The sequence below is a fragment of the Phyllosticta citriasiana genome (assembly GCF_038021145.1).
Source record: "Phyllosticta citriasiana strain CBS 120426 chromosome Unknown IWZ02scaffold_4, whole genome shotgun sequence".
In the NCBI taxonomy this organism is placed as follows: Eukaryota; Fungi; Ascomycota; class Dothideomycetes; order Botryosphaeriales; family Phyllostictaceae; genus Phyllosticta; species Phyllosticta citriasiana.
In genome coordinates, this window is record NW_027117281.1 from 1,418,976 (window position 1) to 1,437,822 (window position 18,847).

General features: G+C 52.9%; 7 protein-coding genes and 1 non-coding gene across 8 annotated transcripts; 5 read left to right on the plus strand and 3 right to left on the minus strand.

Moving 5' to 3' along the window:
* Positions 1 to 3,538: 3,538 nt before the first annotated feature.
* Positions 3,539 to 4,656, minus strand: IWZ02DRAFT_489081 (uncharacterized protein; the record flags this gene model as incomplete). Its single annotated transcript, XM_066769532.1, has 3 exons — positions 3,539 to 4,433; positions 4,489 to 4,538; positions 4,588 to 4,656. The coding sequence occupies 3 exons, from the start codon at positions 4,654 to 4,656 to the stop codon at positions 3,539 to 3,541; spliced, it is 1,014 nt and encodes a 337-aa protein (XP_066624668.1).
* A 3,098-nt stretch (positions 4,657 to 7,754) lies between these two features.
* Positions 7,755 to 8,503, minus strand: IWZ02DRAFT_489083 (P-loop containing nucleoside triphosphate hydrolase protein; the record flags this gene model as incomplete). The annotated part of the gene is made up of 2 exons (XM_066769533.1): positions 7,755 to 8,365; positions 8,455 to 8,503. 2 exons carry the CDS (start codon positions 8,501 to 8,503, stop codon positions 7,755 to 7,757), a joined length of 660 nt encoding a protein of 219 aa, XP_066624669.1.
* A 94-nt stretch (positions 8,504 to 8,597) lies between these two features.
* Positions 8,598 to 10,985, plus strand: IWZ02DRAFT_446967 (uncharacterized protein). The gene is made up of 3 exons (XM_066767256.1): positions 8,598 to 9,457; positions 9,508 to 9,791; positions 9,843 to 10,985. The coding sequence occupies exons 1-3, from the start codon at positions 8,974 to 8,976 to the stop codon at positions 10,626 to 10,628; spliced, it is 1,554 nt and encodes a 517-aa protein (XP_066624670.1). The 5' UTR covers positions 8,598 to 8,973; the 3' UTR covers positions 10,629 to 10,985.
* On the plus strand, positions 10,986 to 11,568 carry IWZ02DRAFT_446969 (uncharacterized protein). Its single transcript, XM_066767257.1, has one exon. It carries the CDS (start codon positions 10,997 to 10,999, stop codon positions 11,522 to 11,524), a length of 528 nt encoding a protein of 175 aa, XP_066624671.1. The 5' UTR covers positions 10,986 to 10,996; the 3' UTR covers positions 11,525 to 11,568.
* A 1,296-nt stretch (positions 11,569 to 12,864) lies between these two features.
* Positions 12,865 to 14,355, plus strand: IWZ02DRAFT_374032 (ras-related GTP-binding protein-like protein C; the record flags this gene model as incomplete). Its single annotated transcript, XM_066764740.1, has 4 exons — positions 12,865 to 12,998; positions 13,095 to 13,196; positions 13,248 to 13,958; positions 14,241 to 14,355. 4 exons carry the CDS (start codon positions 12,865 to 12,867, stop codon positions 14,353 to 14,355), a joined length of 1,062 nt encoding a protein of 353 aa, XP_066624672.1.
* A 1,363-nt stretch (positions 14,356 to 15,718) lies between these two features.
* Positions 15,719 to 16,554, minus strand: IWZ02DRAFT_446976 (uncharacterized protein; the record flags this gene model as incomplete). Its single annotated transcript, XM_066767258.1, has 1 exon — positions 15,719 to 16,554. A coding segment is annotated over exon 1 (395 nt), but the record flags the coding sequence as incomplete, so codon positions are not given.
* IWZ02DRAFT_t35 lies at positions 16,102 to 16,185 on the plus strand. Its single transcript has one exon. It is a non-coding gene; the product is annotated as a tRNA-Thr (tRNA).
* Positions 16,555 to 17,620: 1,066 nt separating the features above from the next.
* IWZ02DRAFT_374049 (uncharacterized protein) lies at positions 17,621 to 18,743 on the plus strand (the record flags this gene model as incomplete). The annotated part of the gene is made up of 3 exons (XM_066764744.1): positions 17,621 to 17,809; positions 18,098 to 18,216; positions 18,278 to 18,743. The coding sequence occupies 3 exons, from the start codon at positions 17,621 to 17,623 to the stop codon at positions 18,741 to 18,743; spliced, it is 774 nt and encodes a 257-aa protein (XP_066624674.1).
* Between the last annotated feature and the right edge of the window lie 104 nt (positions 18,744 to 18,847).

Sequence of the window (18,847 nt, forward strand, 5' to 3'; positions counted from 1 at the left end):
CGGCCTTTTTAACATTAAACCGTAGTAGTAGCATTAGTATATCTTAAAACTCGTTATACGTAATAGTAAAGAGAATAGTATTATAGTTAGATAGGGGGTTCTCTTATACCTACTAGTTAATTACTTAAGTAGTAACTATTAGAGTATATAGGGAGAGGTTAATAACTATTTCCCTTTCTATCCCTATATGAAAGAAGGTACCTACTCTAGGTTAGTTTTAGAGTTTAAGGCGGTTTTCCTTAATCTATTCGTATAGAGCTTCTACTTTATAAGATTAGGGGGAGAGTAGGTCCTATATTAGATAGTATTTATTAAAGTCCCCTATATAGATTATTAGTATAGTAGGGGGGCTATACTTAATAACTCTTTCTATTATACGTAGGGAGGATAGGGTGCCTTATTCCGCCTTATTATAGATGTTAACTACGCGGATAGTATCTTCTCCGTAGGTTAAATCCATAGTAAGGTAGTTAGGGCTAGGGAAGATATCTAGGTAAGGATTTACCTAGATATAGGTAAGGGATTTATTTAGGTAGAGCATTATCTAAGGACGTAAGCCCTATAGGAAGGTTAGGAGAATTTATATTATAGAGGGGTAGGAGATTAATTATATATTAGCTATATTATCTTATAGTATTATCTATAGTTCCTAGATAAATATTAGGTAGATACCTAATTAGAGAGTATCCTAGAGTACTGCTTCTATAGCCTAGGCATTCTAGTTTAAGTTAACTTACATAACTTTAAGGTTACCTAATATATATACTAGGGGGATATCTTTATTAGATAGTAGGGATAGTTTAGGTCCTAGGAGTAATAAGTACTATTATAGTTACTATACTTTAGCGCTATATAGGTATATATTATACCTCTCTTTATATAGTATTTATAGTTATACTTCTCTATTATGTAGGGGCTAGTATATAGTAAGTATTTAGTCCTATTATAATACCTTAAGGAGCTATAGCTAAATTCTTAATACTTTATATACTACATGTTAGGAGTAATCCTAAGGAGTTTTATAACCCTTATACTTACTCCTATAAGGTAGAATAGCTTTAAGATGGCTATCTCTACTTCTTTTACTATATAAAAGGCTATAATAACTAACCCTACTTTCTAGGTAGCCCTCCTTTCGGCCGAAGTAAGCTAGTATAGTATTCTAATAATAGAAAGGCTAGGGTTAAAGGTATAGACCTCTTCTATAATAAATTATCTAATATTAAGTAGGCGTAGGTCTTCTAGAGGGATACTATAGGTAATAACCTTATACTAGGTTTAGTTCTCCTAGACTATAGCATCTAGGAATAGGTAAGTAAAGAGGTCCTTATAGGAGGTAAGGAATTTAGAGTCGTACTAGAGTAAGCTAGTAAGTAGGATGTTACCCTTCTCTATATATGTTACTATTAACATAATAGGGCTAGATATGCCTACGTTCTTAAAAGCATTATTAATATTATTTTATATAGAAAGAGGGTTAAAGTCTAGGAAGGAACTCTACTTCTAGATAATAACCTATATATCCCGTAGGGTCTTTTAGGAAGTAGTAGCTAGCTTTATAGTTATCTTTAGGTAGGAAGTTATCATATATAGTTTCCTAGTAGTAGTTACTTTCTAGGCTTAGGTTACGTATAAAGGGTTAGCTAGGGTTATAGAAAGGATAACTAGCTTTTATAGCTAGTAAACTTTTACTCCTAGTATATAGGTAGTGTTTTTAAGGGAGTAAACTTAAGTAGTAAGAACTAATAATATATTACCTATATAACCTATCTTAGTATAATCCTATAGGACGTTACTAAGGTTATAGAGTCTTTACTTTTTACTTATATTATATATAAGGTTTATTACATATAGGATGTAAGAGAGGGCTATATTAATTACCTCCTAGGTAGTATTAAAGTTTAGATAAAATCTAACCCTAGTCCTTTTTCCTTAGTAGGTAGGGTTAGGTTTAGAAGTATCTACTAGGATAGTTCTCTTTAGCCTAGTATACTATTTCTAGACTAGGCCTAGTATAATAAGTAGTAGGGATAATAGGGGGATAGGGCTTATAGGAGTATCCTAATCTATTTCCTTAGGTTTATTAGCTAGTTAAGTTAGCGGTAAGTTAGATAGTATAGGGATATCCTAGTCTATTTCCTTAGGTTTATTAGTAAGTTAAGTAGGCGGTAGGCTAGGCGGTGTAGGGGTGTCCTAGATTTCATGGTTACGGCCGTCTAGTAGAAGGGAAACTGGTTCAGGTAGGGCCTCCCCCTAGGGGGTAGGCATGGGTATACTCATAGTATGATACTTTAGAGGGTAGGTTTTCACTTTCTAACTTCAGTTATATACGTATGATCCTACGCTGTGGAGTTACAGCAGGTGTGGTGATTTTTGATTTTTTGAAAATTTTGTGTGTGGCAACAACTTATTGACGCACAGGCTTTTTTCTAAGAAGTGGTGGCCAAACCAAAGAAGAGTGGTCGGTGGCTCTTGGATGTGGTCATTAAGGTCGGAGTGTGTCAAAGGACTTGAAAGCAGTCATGAAACAGTTTCAACACGCGTGGATGGACGGGCTGTGGTAGGTTAGGTTGGTTAAGGTCGGTAGCCGTGGCGTCAAGCAGTGCGCACAGACGCACGCATACACACACGTACAGCTGCGGCGGCGGCGGCTGTGGCCGTACATACATACACACGTACCTGACTGCTGCTGTTCCTCCCGTTCCCGCTTCGTTCCTCAGATCGATGAGGCTATTTCCGTCCTACTCTCTCTGCGCGAGTGCATCCACACGCACGCACGCAGGGGAAAAGAAGACAGGGGCATCATGCCACCTATGCAGGAAGGCTGAGGCGCGGGGCCAAAGGAAAGGGTTCCCGGCGTTGCGGTACCGTGTTGGAGGAGCGGTGGAGCAGTGGAGCGGTGGAGCAGCTGGCGGGTGGGCCTGCGACTGAGCCTGAGGCTGGTGCTGAGGCTGGTGCTGATGCTGCCGTTGCTGCTTATTTGAGGCGGTGCACCTAATGAGCGTGCGGTCCTGCATTGGCGTATGTGCGTAGGAAGACTGGAGAGAGCGGTGGTGAGGTGGGGAACGCCGGGGGCTGTGACGAACTGAGTGATGCTCGTTTAGAGAAGAGGGAACTGGCGTCAAAGATGGTTAGATGATTAGATTGGCATGGTGCATTATCAAGGAGCTGGCTAGGTAGCTACACAGGCTATGGTATGTGTAGGATGGATATCAGAAAGGCGCATACGTATGCAGCGCAGAAGCCGTACGCATAATGTACAAGATGTGCGTTTAGGTGGGTAGTATCGAGTCTCGACAGCGTGATCAACAGGGTCGTTCAGAAATGGACATCCGAGACGAGACGAATGAGTAATAATGACGGAGAAAAAGAAAGGACGAAAGAAAAGAAAAACACCGCCGACACCTTACAATGAAGTCTTTCGCTCACCAATACAAACCCAGGACCTAGACGGGGAAGATGCTGGAACCAAAAAAACGCCCATCTGTAAACTCCTAAAAATGTGGCTTCCAAGATGTCGTCGTGCGCCGGGTAGTTTTTACGACGACATGCGGCCCAGCTCAATCTCTGTCCGGCGCTCTTCTCTGCTTTTTGTTCTCGGCGCCCCCGTTTCAGTTCTTGCGCTCGACCGCCCCCGGTTCCAGTCCTGGAGCTGTCCGGGTACAGACGATGCCCCTACGGCGTAGTATTCGTGGAGCGTGTGCCCATGTGGTGGCTGTCCATGCGACCTTGCCGGGATTTGCGGCCTCAGCATGCCTCGCAGCGTGCCCGTCCTCCTCGCATCAGGGCTAGCCTCGTTGTCCGACTCGTCATTCTGCGGCAGATCGATGCGGAAAGTGCTCGTGCTGGCGGCCGGAGACAGTCTTGATTCTTGTTCCCTTTGCTTGAGCAGTTTGGCGAATTGCTCATTGACTACTTCCTCCTCGGTGCGGTAGTACGGCCGGTAAGGCTCCTGTTCCGCTGGGGGAACGTAGTCGGGCGGTAGGCGACGGACAGATGGGAACATGTTGGCGATCCAGGCGTCATATGGCGTAGTCTCGGGCTGCAAGATAGCATCTGTCGACGCTCTCTCCGCGGTCAATTTGGCGCGGAGCTTGCTGATGCGTCGGGTCGTGAGGAAGAAAAAGACGGTGTAGATGATTGACATGCCGGCAGAGAGGACAATCGCGATGATGGTAGCAGCGTTCCATTGGGTGTGCTGGTATACTAGAAAGTTGTACAACGCAGTCAGGAGACCCAGAGCCGACGAGGTGATGGTCGGTAAAAAAACGGATTCAGTTTGAAACTCCCAGGATTTGACGGCGACGCAGACGATGCCGGTGAGGGAGTATCCGACGATGAAGAGCGCAATGACGAAAATGGTGAGGATTTTGGGATCGATTGCTATCATGTCGTTTGGATTATCATGGAACAGGGGAGTCATGATGACATATCTTTAGTCGCGACGTCAGCAGGAACTGATGATGGGTGGAATTGCTGCAGACTCACCCTCCGAATATCATCCATGTTGCGAGCAGAGCTGTCACTCTCCAATACCACTAGAAAGGCATCAGAGGAGAAGTTGGCATTTGGAAAATGACGACTCACAGGCACGGCTTCTCTCTCGGCGTTCAAATCGCTCACGGTCATGTACTCGTGCCGAGGCCGCGACGGCATTGAGTCTTGTCTTGGCGGAGGAGAAAGTTGGACGGAGTGCTTCGATATGCCAGCAATTGGACTTCAGTCGGTGGTCGGCAGCTGCCCCATGCGCGTATATACAGAGCGATGGCGTCGCGGTCGTCGCGGTCTCAGGCGCAGCGCGCGTCTTGTTGGTCGAGGCCGAGTTTTGGTCGTGGGCGAGCGGCAGGTTTAGGGTTCTGGAGGATGGGAGGGCGAGGGAAAAAGGCGGGCGGCGGAGACTCGTAGGTGTATGACAGGCTCGTCGCACGACCGAGGGATAGGAATCGCAAAAGTGCGGTAAGGCCGAGAGAGATTGATGACAGAATTAGGGCTGTGGGCAGGTGTAGCCAACAGAGCAAGCGCAGCGAAAAGGGCAAACAGGGCGGACAAGCAAGACGGAGGAGGGAGAGATTGGGGTCAGGCAGGATAGCCAAGGTAGGGTAGATAGATGTAGGTGATGTAGCAGCGCAGGCACACGCGCGCTCAAAGTGGAGCACAAAGTCGATTTTCGGGAGGATGGATACGACGCCCTGCACTGCACGAAGGCAGCGGCGCGGCTGAGACAGACTGGGGAATGGCTCAGCAGATCAGCGCGCACCTCTGCTCTGACATGCAGCCTGAGATGGATCATCATGACGGCGACTCTGGGCCTCGAGGACGTCGTTCAGTCGGCGCAGAGCAGCTTTTGCTCGTCACGTCCCGTCGGCCATGAAGCCCCAAAAGAATAGCGAACCAGACCAAGTGGGACCTCCCGCCGGCCGGCGACAGGGACCAGGACCAGGACCAGGACCAGGACCAGGACCCGCTTGGACTCGGTGCACCGCCCAGCTCCAGCCATTTCATTGCCAGGTCTCGGGTCGGCTTGCAGCCATAGCTCCAGTTGTTGATGTTAACAGAACTGAAGTCGAGTTGTGTTGTTGGAGATGGACGAGGGGAGACGGGCAACATGGCCATTGGTCGCCTTGGCAGCCCGCTAGCAGCTTAGCTTGTAGACAATTGGTTTTTTTTTTTTTTTTTTTTTTCCTTTCTTTTTCTGGCTTGCGCGTCCAGTGAGTGAGTGACCAGTCCAATCCCCGCGAAAACAGCCTTTGCTGTAACGCGCCAACTCAACTCCAGCATCCCCCTTCTTACTCGTGTCCAATCAACCGAGCCATGTTTACGTCTCTCGGTGTTTTCTCACCCTCACCCTCACCTTGACCTGACAACGTCGTCCAACGGCGCGTCCCGCGGCCTCGTCACCGGTCCCCGCCGGCATCAGACTTACATTATTATACTATGCCAATACCGGGAGATGCGTTGTTGCTGCGGGCCGGGCGGAGACATCCAGGGAAATGGCTGCTCCTGGTGTCGATCCAGCTCCAACGACGGCGTCAAGCTTTGCCATCACCTTGGCTGGCCCGTCGTTGCCATGACGAAACCGCACGCGCTAGCCAACCACCGCGCGCGTCCCCAGGTCCGCCCATGCAAAAGAAACATCTTTTTGGCTCCCGTTTCTTGCTCAAATCTGAGAACCCACCGATCTCTTGGTGTTTATCCTCTCCACCGGTGCCTCTTGCCTTCACTAATCTCGACTTGATCTCTTGCCCTGCGTCTACCACTTGACCGGTCTCTTCGCCCTGCATCTCCTCCACCTGCAATAGCCGTCTCCATCTGGCTTTAATACTGCATCTCGAATCATTCGCTGCTGCTCGTCCCCCACGTTTGCTCAAACCTTAACACACATACATCTTCCATCTCCAAGACCGTGGGCCGGATCCGGTCAATTCCCACACTCCCCGCTCTCAGCCTCGGTCAAATTTGTCCAGCAAACAAAAGGCCACCATCCACAACCTACAATGCCATCCATCTTCCTCAGCTGCGGCTCGCTTCTCTCCCGAAGAGCACGGCAGCGTCGCAAGGCCCTACGCGACGCAGAAAGGGAATACCGCGAAAACTTTGACCGCTACCGCTGGGAAAACGAGCGTCGCGTTCAGCGAATCCAGAGCACCATCTTCCTCAATCCCGTCATCGTCGACGCTCCTGCCTCCGGCTCTCCTCCTCCACCCAGCTACGACGCCGTCAGGAGGGAGGCCGCCGCCGAGGAGAGAGCGAAAATGAGCGCCACGGCCGAACGACCAGAGGCCGTGGTGCGTACCAAGGACTGGGCCGTCACCATTTGAAAAAACGGCTTTCCACATCTCCATTCTCATTTTTTCCGATGCAAGCCCCATGCGAGGCGGCGTTTTCTTCTTCCCGGTATTTCACGGCGAGCGAGGCGTTATGTTTGGTTTGATTCGAGGCCCTGGCAACAAGGAAAAACAAGTGCTCGGAAGGTTTTCAAGTTTGAAGACTCATGGTGATCTCCAGGGAGCAATTTGGGCGGACACAAAATTGGAGGACCGTCGGATCGGCCCATTTGTTCTATTGCGCCTCGGCTATGGTCCCAGGCGCATATTCATGTAGCTGTTGACAGTTTCATGCAGTGCTCGGCTGTGATGGCCATCGAGAATGAATACATCAACTCAATCAACGAGCAATCAACGAGTCCTGTTTTTTTCATGCGAAGGCGGGCCAGACCAGATGATTCGAGTTCGCGAAGAGGAGCACAAAGTGCCACATCCGACTCAAGCGCGCTTCAGGAGCTGATTGAGCGGAGGTTGCGAATGCTCCTCATCAATTTAGAATCCGATCGGCATATGCCGGTGTCCTGATCGATGTGGCCTGTAATCACCCGCCTGGAGCACGTGGGGAGATCTTTGTGTTCCCCATGATCCTAAAAGCTGATTTTGATTCCGGTTTCTTTCGAAAGGGGGAATGATTCGGCATTGATGGTGCCTGTATCCAACGTTTGGAAGCTTATCAGCTGGAGGAGATGAGACCGGATTGTTGAATGATACGATGAAATCTGAAGGGTATCTAGTGATTTGTATGATAGAGCCGACCCTGTCCAGCTCTCAGGAGGAAAAGTCGATATGAGAAAGGAGGATCAAAAAACCATGGTTACCTTACCGTCCAGAACTCCAAGAATCGCCCACGAGTACACCAGCGGCATGCGGCTTGCTCTTGCAACATCTTCACCACTCCAAGCTTAACGTCATGGAATGATCCACCTCCTTTTACCGCATCACGGGCGGCCTTGCCTCCTTGTTCCATTTGACCCTACTGCAGAGCCAGTCGACCGCCTCTTTGACACCTGTCCCCGTCAATGCGCTGCACGGCAGCACACGGCTGTCTCTCACAGCGCCGCCCTTTTCGCCCTCAAAGACCTTGCGCACTAGCCCTTCTTTTATCCGCACCACCTCGACGCAGTCCTCGCGGTCTTGCTTGTTGGCCAGCACTAGCAAAGGCACGCCTTCGGTATCCTCATGCTGCAGTACGTCTTCCAGCACCATGCGGCACTCCTCTAAGCGGCCGTCGACCTCGTCCTCAGCATTGCGATCGCCCAGCTTGGTCAGGTCTGCGTCGCCAACGTCGCTGCTGTCAATGACGAAGACAATGGCGTGGCAGGAAGCGTAGTAGCTTTGCCAGAGGCCGCGCAGGGAGTGCTGTCCACCAACGTCCCATATCTTGAGGTACATGTCCGGCAGAGTGATGGTCGAGACATTTTGGCCAACAGTGGGGACGGTCTTGAGCTTTGGGTGGAGGGTCGCAGAGTGGAGCGCTTTGAACTGCTCAAGCAGTGTCGTCTTTCCAGCGTTGTCTAGACCAAGGAGGAGGATGGAGTACTCTGCAATCAAACTGTCAGGACGCAAGCCTCGTATATGCGATGGCGATCCGTCGCTCAAGGCATTTGAAAGGTTGATTGGTGGTACTGACCTTCTTTGCTGGTTGCGTACAGGTAGAGGCCTTTGAAGAGGTGGTACATGACTGGTGGTGCGCGTTGAGAGGTAAAGTCAAGCCCAGTGCCGGGAGAATGCGTCGAGGTTGTTGGGCTTCGGTTGGTGAGATATGAATAGAAGGAACCGCAGGACGCGCGTGCATTCCACCACCTTGCGGAATTACGACATGCTCGGAGACGTCGAGTCATTTCCCCGCGCACCCCTTGCCTTCATGACTTGCGCACGTCCCGCACCTCAGCTCGGGAGCTTCCTTGCACGCGACACCTGGAACGGAAACCTGCAACCCAACAAACAACAATGACAGCGTTCTTGTACTGACGCGAGGTTTGCGCTTTCCCGACAGACCAAGTATTCGCGTCTCTTTCACGCAACATTCCCCGACATCCCCACTGAGAACCAAACGCCCTGGAGCTGATTCAAATCAGCCTCCCGGACCAACACCAATTGCGTCATCGCATCACATACGGTCAACGCGCTCCCATCGCACGCTGCAGCCATGGCGCCCGTCGAATCCGACGTTGCTAACTCGAATCGCGATCCTCTGCTTGCCATCTTCTCCAAGTTCTTTCTTGTAGACGTTTGCCTCGTCGCCATCATCAACCACCTCAGCAAGGCATCGAAGACGCTGCCTCCAACGCACACGACGCGCGCGCGCACCGAGCAAAGAAAGAAAAACATTGCTCGATTCGGATACCTCGCCGCTGCCAGCCTTCTGGTGCTTCTCTACCACTCTACCACCGCGCTTGTGGCCTCGTATGACGCGTGGGCCAAAGACAAGGGCGAAGTCACTCCGGGTGCGCTTTGGGACGGGTGGTACGCCGGTGAGGATGATTGGAATTGGCAGCTTGGCCGTTGGTGGCAGGACATGAGGCCGGCGCGAGAGTTCATCAACGTCGCGCTTGGGACGAGCAAAGGGCTTTGGTGGACGCAGCAGCTTCTAATCGCCAAACAAGCCTTCGCAGCATTCGTGGGCGTTGAAGGTATTCTTGGCCCATACTCCATCACCTTGGATGCTGATGTGTCATGGCAGGCCATCGTCGCGACATTCCAAAGATGCAGCTCGTGGCTCTCTGGCCGATTGCTGAGTTCGCCGGACTTAGTGTCGCCCAGAGCCTGTTCTTCATCATGATACTGCTCAGCCCTGTCTCCACCAAAGCCTCCCTGTCAACGCCGCATCCAGCCATATACCTGACGCTTGCGCTTGCGTCCGCCGCGTCAATCTGGTATCTGCCTACTCAAGGCTCTAGCAGCGTATCCAATGCCGCAGGCATATCATTCTACCTGCTCCAGGGCCTTCTTGCGGTAGGAATGCGGGTAAGCTAGGATGTATTCTTCTTCGTTGCAACAAAATGCTAACACACTTAGTTCCTTCCTCAAAGTCTGCGAAAGAATCACGAAAATCGGCACGTATCGCGTCACTCGGACAGCACCATCTACCGTGCCTTGGCTACGGTATCGCTTGGCTTCTTCATCCACTGGACGTTCTGGGGAGGTATGCTCAGGACCCACGACCGCGTCCGGCGCTCTTACGACTTCATCTGGAATACGCACCCATATGAGCAGCGATCGATGTTGTCCAAGCTAGGCTCGACCGTGTCTAAACTTCTGGAAGCAATCAGCGACGAGCCCATAATCAGCGCAGTGGGATGGGACGTGGTGCTGACGGGCTTCACGCTCTGCCTCTGGGCGGCGGTGAGGAATCTGGACGTGAGCGAAATGCTGCGTAGCGTCCTGCCTTTGCCTCGGGGGGCTGCGGAAGACGAAAAGCACGTGTCATTCAAGCAGCCAACCCGTGAGATCAAGAGTGAAGCAACTGCCACTGCTACGTCAAGCTCACCTCCCAAGCGTGGCCGTGGTCGACCTAGGAAAAACTCGACGGCCTCTACTACGCCTGCGCCAACAGAGAAGCAGCGTAGCCTGCGCAAGCTGCGTCCCCGGGCGGCGAATGACGGTGACACTGCTGACGACGCCGACTACGAGCCAACGGCTGCCACTGCAGCACAGCTTGCCCGGCAAGACCACGAAGAGGAGTACGAGGAGACGGTCAAGGAAGAGGCAGAGGCAGCAGCTCTGGCTTGGGGCTTGTTCATTTTGGGCGGGCTGGGCTTGGTCAGCGCGGCTGTGATGGGGGCAGAGTCCAGGAGCAGGTGAATAAGTAATTCGTTTCGGTTTAGGTTCAACGGTGGTCCAGGAGTTTATGCATGCAGGTTCTGGCTTGGGCGCTTGAGGCAGCCCAGTCGAGACAGCTTGAATCATGGGACGTCATGTCGGCGGCTCTTTTCGGCGTGGCGCAGATACAGGGGTTGGACTGGTGTTCTGGTCGAGTTCCTGATTGAGAGGCGGGTGTCTGAGAAGGGCCAGGGCGGGCGGATGTGACGGCGGCTGGGGAACGACGGGACGACTCTCTGTTTTCTCTTTTTCTGACAGGTAGCATGGATGTGGGTTTGATAGATGCTGCAGCTCTCCGCGTGTGTGAAAGATCTGAGGTGTGATGGTGCCAATTTTCCGTGATCTACGCCATGCATCCAACGCTCGGCGCAGAGGAGGGTCTGAGGGGGAGGGGGGGTTTCGTATCGCGTGAAAAGTTGAGGCCATGCGAGGAGTGTGATGTTTATGGAGCGCAGAAAAGGCCGTCAAATGTGACAGGGGCGGTAGCCGTGTGGAGGTGGTTCCTTGCGTTAGGGCGAGACGGGGAAGGCGGAAGGACAGGACGGGTTTGTCGGCCCCGGATGCCGCTGGCAGGGCTGCGTTGGTTGTCTGTGGTGTTTCTTTTGGCCGTGTCATACGCGTGCGTGCGTGCCTTGCTGTGGAGACGCGACGGCGACGTGGCCTGCAACTGGAACTGCACGCATCAACAGCGCAAGATGGAGGTGAGCATTCCGGGCAGGCCAGGAACAGAGAGAGAGAGAGAGAGAGAGAGAGAGAGAGAGAGAGAGAGAGAGAGAGTCGCAACCGGGCCGCAGCTCGCCCATAGCTCCACCGTTGGTTGGCGGCCGCGGGCCCGGCCTGAGGTGGGAGCTGGAGCTGGAGCTGGAGCTGGAGCTTGAGCTTCGGCGTCGGAAACGTTGCAACCTACCTACTACTGACTGCTTTTCGCCCTCTCCCAGACACTCCCCCCCCCCATCCACCTTACCCGCCGGCTTCCACGCCGACTCGACTCCGCCATCGCCTACTCGATCAACCACCAAGCCATCCGTTCGACCAAGCCGATCAACGGCCCGAGCTGTGCCTGCGCTGTCCTGTGTCAGAGATCGAACCTGAACCTGAACCTGAACCCGAACCCGCAAGGGACGCCTCCGCCCGCCAAAGTCCGTGCTTGGGCACCAAGTGCACCGACGACTTTTTTATACTGCCGGCCATGATGAAGGTGAGGTTCCGCTGCCGTTTTATTTTTCCACGACTCTCCAACCTCTTCTCCTGTCCCCCTTTCCCTCCGTCTCTTCGTCTTCTTCTTGTCGTCTCTTGCGCTGCCGTCTTTGTGCGGCCTCGTCCTCCTGGCCCCTTTCGTCCCTACCCTACTACCCTACCCCTGCGCCAGTCCTCCTTTGCCTCCATTGCTCCCTCTCCCCCGTCCCGCTCTGCAGCTCAGCCCTACCGTTGCACATTTTGCGCATCTTGGGCGACATTCCCGAAAAGCTCTGCATCTTGGCCGCCCGCTCTGGCATTCCTGCCAGCACTCGCGTCGTGTGAGAAAGCCCCTCTTGTGCCACGTTACTCTCCTTCCCACTCCCTTGGACGCTTCCACCTTCGTAATCTTCCGCCTCGTCCACTGCGCTGGGTCAGGAGCAGGATCTTGCCTGCTGCGCTTGCTTCCGCACAATCGTGTATCCACTGAGCCTGAGACATGATATCCAATCACACCCCTGTCCCCTCTTCACCTCTTCGTACACCTGGACTTTGCGCACCGCTGCTGTAAGACGTCACAGCTTGGACGTACTCACTCCTTATCTCCCATTTCACTCTTTTTCTTTTCTTGAGCCGCCTCTCTTCCTGACGTGTGCACTTTCACGTACACTCGACCCGCTCGACCCGCTGCACCCACCTCAGTTTGGCCAACCCGTCACGTTTCGCATCTTCACCCACTCTCCCATAAAAGACCCCGAGACGTCGCCACAAGATGAGGGCTGAGCTTGCTTGAGCATTATTCCCCGAAATTCCTCCTTCTCCCCACACTTGATGGGGCTGGCGACATCATCGGCGCAACTCACTGTTCACTCTGCTGTCCACACCCCTAGACCACTCTGTTTGAGCTTGCTCCGTTCTCGTCATGGCATCCTCTTACCTATCCATCCCAGCGCCCTGCGAGCCCGGACAGGAGATGGGGGAAGCGTTTCACTGCAACCCTGCCGCGTTCGACAGGTTTAAACCTGCTGCAAAACTTACTCTGATGCGATATCTTCAGGACCTCCAAAATGCGGATATCCCGCCGAGTCCTGTCACCCCTCGATACCACACGGGGCGACTTCCAAACAGCAAAGCTGGCGATGGGAAGCCGAGGCTGCTATTGATGGGCCAGAGACGGTGAGTCCCAAGCCCTGTGTAAAGATGACGTGGGATCATTCAATATGTTCTTGTGGAACTGTTGCAACATGATATTGATTTTTGCGCCCATGGCAGGAGCGGCAAATCTTCAATATCGAGTGTCGTCTTTCACAAGCTGCCACCGAGTGAGACGCTGTATCTGGAAACAACGACACGGATCAAAAAAGAATCGATGCAGTATGTTGAAGAGTCCGCTCTTTCGTCTTGTTCTGAAGTTGACAGTTGTAGCTCTTTCATGGACTTTCAAGTCTGGGATTTTCCCGGCCATCTCGACTACTTTGATCCTGCTTTCGATGTGGACAACATCTTTGACGAGATTGGCGCCCTCATCTGGGTGATTGACGCCCAAGACGAGTACTTGGACGCAATAACGCGCCTAAACACGACCATCCTGAACTTGCAGCACCACTACCCAAACATCAACGTCGAAGTCTTTGTTCACAAGGTCGACGGACTTTCCGAGGACTACAAAAGCGACACGTACCGCGACATTATCCAGCGAGTGCAAGATGAGTTGTCAGATGCTGGGTACGAAAACGCCCCGGTCAGCTTCTACCAGACGAGCATCTACGACCACTCAATCTTTGAGGCATTTTCCAAAGTGATTCAGAAATTGATTCCGCAACTTCCTACTCTGGAAGCACTCCTCAACAGTCTATGCAGCACGTGTCGAATCGAAAAGGCATACCTCTTCGACGTTCTCAGCAAGATCTACATTGCAACAGACACCAGCCCGACGGATATTGGAAGCTACGAAATCTGCTCCGACTATATTGACGTTGTGGTGGATGTGAGCGAAATTTACGGATGGGATCGACCCAACGACAACGGCCACATTGACGACGGCGGAGTCGAGGAAACGGGAAATAATGACGCCGAAAGCCTGATTACCATGGAGCGCAAGGGCAATAACTATCTCTACCTGAGAGAGATCAACAAGTGAGTTCTGAATTCTTTTCCTTTGCATGACGTTGGCTTCGGCGGAAGCGAGATCGACCTGGTAGCGAGACGGTGCGACAGGATCAACTGGGCCAGGAAAAAAAGCAAAAACCACACGGCCCAATAATGATCCTCGTCCGGGGCGCAATGCTACCCAGGCTGTCGGTCCCGCGTCGGGGAGAGAGAGGTGATCAGCGTCGGACGTCATGCTGGCACAACGACGCGGGCGCCAAAATGGGAAACGGGAAACGGGAAAACTGAAAAAACTGACACATCACATAGATACCTGGCCCTCATTTGCCTAATGGCGGACGACAGCCCCGCGGAGAAGAAGGCCCTGATTGATTACAACGTCGGCGTCTTTCAGGAAGCGCTCGCGCAGGTGTTCCCGCGGTGATGAGCCTTCGTTTCGAAGTTCCTCTCTTAGTCTTGCTGCGCAACCGTTTTTCACCATGGCGTCGCCGAAACATGTGCGGAGAAAGGGAAACATTTGTGGAAAAAGCCTTCGCGTCGCTTCTGCTGCTCCGACGGCGGCGGCAGAAGTACGCAAAGCGAGATTGCGGCTGCGCAAGACTGTGGAAGCGAACGCTCTTCTTCCTCCAATCACCGGAAATTTTCAAAGATGGAGTCCACGTGCTGCGTGGGTTAGGCGGCGGCTTTTGTGTTTTGATTCGAGATGGCTTGACAATGTCTCGACTGGAGGGTGCTCTTCACTTGCCCGGCACGCGAGGCGGTTCTCGAAGAAGATGGGCGCGGGCTCGAAAAGTTGAAGTGTTTTTCCTTTTTTTGTGCTTGACATCTATCTTATTTCGCAACTTTGGTTGCGAGGACGGACATCCTTCTTTCGTGTATATCTAATCATCTGATTCACACTATCATATTAGGTATTGAAAGTTGCCCGTTGCTGAAGAGTAGAGGAGGCGCAAGTGGTGGTGACTAAGCCGGTGGACTCGAAGAATACTCTGTGATCTGAAAGGCACAGAAAGTTTGTCGGACGAAAAGTCACGGTCGTTTCATTCTGCAACTGTTCTTCCAAGACAGCATCATTTTCTCAACGGCCTCTTCACTCCCCTATCCTTGGTATCCTCAACCACGCACCAACTCCTCCCAAAACATGGACGCGAACAAACCGACGTGCTGCACCTGCACAACACAGCACGCTCAAAACACAACGTACACAGCGAACAAAACATTTCACTGCCCTCCCTCACTTCCCAACCGAGCACCACCCCGGCCGTTCCCTCCCCATCCACCCCAAACCCCCACCCACCTACATGTACCTACCTACCGCTGTAGATAGTCCTTAGTGCACTCACTAACCAGCAAGCAAGCAAGCAGGCAGTGCCTGCCTGCCTGCCTGCCCGAGCCATCCAGGAACTACCCACCGTTTCACATCCGTCGGCTGTTTGAAACGTGCCGTTCCAACCGCCCGCCCATTCGGCCACGCACCTCACCTCGCCTCTTGCGTTGGTTTGGGTTTCGGTTCGCTTTTCAGCCCAGCCCAGCCCAGCCCAGCCCAGCCCAGTCACCATTGGAGAAGACATGAAGGGGGTGTGGTGGAGACGATGTTGGGGATCGCGAGGAGCTCAGGACGCTCGGACCCGAGGGGTTTTCTTGGACATGTTTTGCTTGCTTTGCTTTGATTTGCTTTGTGTTTTGTCTCGGTGTCTGCCTGCCTGTGGTCTTGCGTTGGATATGGCTGGATGGATGGCTGGCAAAGGCGAAGGCGAAGGCGAAGTTGGGCTGCTGGGTTGCTGGATTGCTGATGTCCGGGCGGCTGAATCACTCACTCACTCGCTCGCTCACTCACTTGCTCACTGATTGACCCTTGATTGATTTGTGTCTGTATGGTGTCGTGTCGGATCAATACAGATTTCATGTCCGTCGTGAACAGAGTGACAAAATCCAAGGCAACTTGGAAACCTTCCTTCTCTCTGCTTCTGCTTCTACAGCGTTGCGCCGTACAATAGTAACAGATCCCAAGAACAGAAACAGAAGAGCAAATCAAGATCACAAAAAATCCAACATTTCTTTTATGCAAATTCTCCGACCCATGCAGCATGACCCGTCTCTTCCAAAAACCAGCAGTATATAAAAAAACAAAGCCCCTTCTCCACCATACAGCAGCAACCAAAACGTTTACGGATTGGTGGCGTAGTGGGTAACGCATGTCGTGGGTAACCATCGCTCCCGCGGCAAGTCCCAGGTTCAAGTCCTGGCCAATCTGACCTGCTGCTGCTTTTTGCCCGCTTTCTTTTTGCTCTTTTGCCTTTCGTTTTGTACGCTGGTGGTGAGGAGTGGTAGCGGGGGGTCTGTGCCGGCGCCCTGGGTTCCGGGGTCTGGGTGTTGCGGCGGGAGAAATGGATGATGGGATGGGGTAGATTGGATGAGAGGGGGAGAGGATGGACAAAGTTCTAGAAGTGAATGGATGATGGGAGGGAGGACGTTGAAACTTGGAGACTTGGAGCTTTAAGAGCGAAAGAGACCAGTCTCAAAAAAGAACCGAAGCAAAAAGGAAAGAAAAATGACGAGGACAACAACGACCCGTGGTTCGAGTTGTACATTACTACCATTGTCGACGACAAGGTCAAAAGCCAATAGCCAACCACAGCCGTCTCTATGGCCGTTGCGTAAGCCAGCATGGACGCGAAACCAGGGTTCTCGAGAGCCGCTTCCACCGATGCCAGGGGTCAGGGGTGTGTCTACTTGTACCGGGCAATGCGCATGTTTCCTGCCACCTGCGAGCCCAACCGTGGTTTGCATCCTGTATGAAAAGATATCTCTTGGAACAAGCTAAAGCGCAGACTTGGTGCACAGCACAGGGAGCGAGGAGTTGGGGATTTGCGGGCTACCTAATGGTAATGAGAAAGGAGGCTCGCTTGCAGATGTTGGCAATGTGAAACCATCTTGCTATACGTGTACAGTGTTTGGCAGGATGATGGAGACAGGGGAGGAAAGAGGCGACGAACTATCGTCCTGCGATTTCAATTCGCCTCTAGACCATTTGCTGGCGCATCCGAAGATTCGCGGCGTCATGTGGAAGAAAGGGTCCTAGGATACTTTTGTACCCCAGACGCAACTTGGTATGGCCGGGATTTAGATTCAACCAGTTCCGTCGTTGCCTTGGGCAGAAGTTGCTTCAAGCCCTTTGGCTGGGGAGCGTCCGTAGACTTCAATGGCAGGGAACCGAGCAGTTGTGCGAATAATCAGGTCGGGAAGTACGGGATGCGGAGGTGTTTGTATGTAGCTTCGCGTAAACGCGTCATCGCCGGTCCCTTCTCCATCCAACCGTTCCGTTGTCTCCATCAACAGCAGTGCTCTCGAAGAGAGACTCGACTTGACTCCCAATACATCCACTCATTGCTCAATTGAGAGAAGGACCATATACCGCCGAAGCGCCTGCGCCACCACAGCTCCACCTCCGCTTCGACCGCACGACCGACCTCGCACGTCTGTCTCCGTACGGCAGCAGCCGCTTACCCGACAGCGCGACCCCCGAATCTGCAGCAATCTCTCCTCCCTCTCTTCTCACACAAACAATCAAACCAAGCATCTCCGCTCAAACCGCCGCCCTACGAATACACTCCCCCTCCTCGACCAATATGCCGCCAAACCCGGGCCGAACATCCAAACGAGAGCCGCGGCCCGGCGCCGCGAACAGCATGGCGAACAAGAACAACAGGGATGATGACAGTGGCATTGGCGGCATCGGTGTGGTCGATCTGCTGCGCGTGCTGGGCGGGCTGCTGCTGCTGAGCACGGCGCTGAGCTACTGGGTCACGGCCGGCGATAGCTTGCTGTGGGGTTGGCGGCCATGGTTTGCGCGCGGCGCGGGACTCAGGGCGTGGATGGTGAGTTGGATTTTTGCGTTTGCTTCCTTTTGGTCGGTGAGGCAAGGGGGGCGAAAAAAAAGGGGGGGGGGGGGGGGGGGAAGGGAAGAGGTTTTGGATCGTGAGAGCTCGGGGAAGAAGCTCAGCGCATCTGTGAAGAGCAAGGACACGCGCTATTGAAGTGGGGGAGATCGAGAAGAGGAGGGTCTAGGCTGACAGTAGAGAGGCTGCTGGATGGTCGCATTGCGATCTTTGGGAAAACAAACAAGTACTTCAGGAGAAGGACATGCTAACACGACTCCACCACAGAGCGGGCCCGTCCTGCTGACCGACGAGCAACTCAAAGCCTACGACGGTAGCGACGCCTCCAAGCCCATATACCTCGCTCTGAACGGCACCATCTACGACGTGAGCGCCGGGCGCCACTTGTGCGTTTAACCACCCACTCCAACAAAAATCACAAAAACTACCGTTCTAACAACCAAACAGCTACGGTCCCGGCGGCGGCTACTCCTTCTTCGCCGGCCGCGACGCCGTGCGCGCCTTCGTGACCGGCTGCTTCGATACAGACCTATCACCGGACCTACGCGGCGTCGAACAAATGTACATGCCGGTAGACGAAGAAGAAAACGCTTCCTCCTCCACCTCAGCTTCAACAACCCCAACCCCCTCGCTGACGCCGGCCCAGCGCAAGATCCAGCGCCAGGCCGACCTGCGCGTTGCGCGCAAGCGCGTCGCCGAGACCGTCAACGGCTGGGCGCGCGTCTTCGCCGGCGAGACGGGCAAGGAGTACGTCGCCGTTGGCCGCGTCGTGCGGCCCGAGGGCTGGCTCGATGACGTGCCCGTGCCCGAGCTGTGCGAGAAGGCGAGGAAGCAGCGGCCTGTTAGGGGGTGGGACCGGCCCAGGGAGAATAGTAAGGGCACGTTGGAGCAGGCTGGCCAGGCTGGCAGGTAGGGGAGGCATGAAGGGCCTTTTGGTGGGTGAAAATATCTGGGGGTGCGTGATTGTGGTTTGGGCGGCTTTTTGCTTGTGGCATCTGTGTGCGTTATTGGACATAG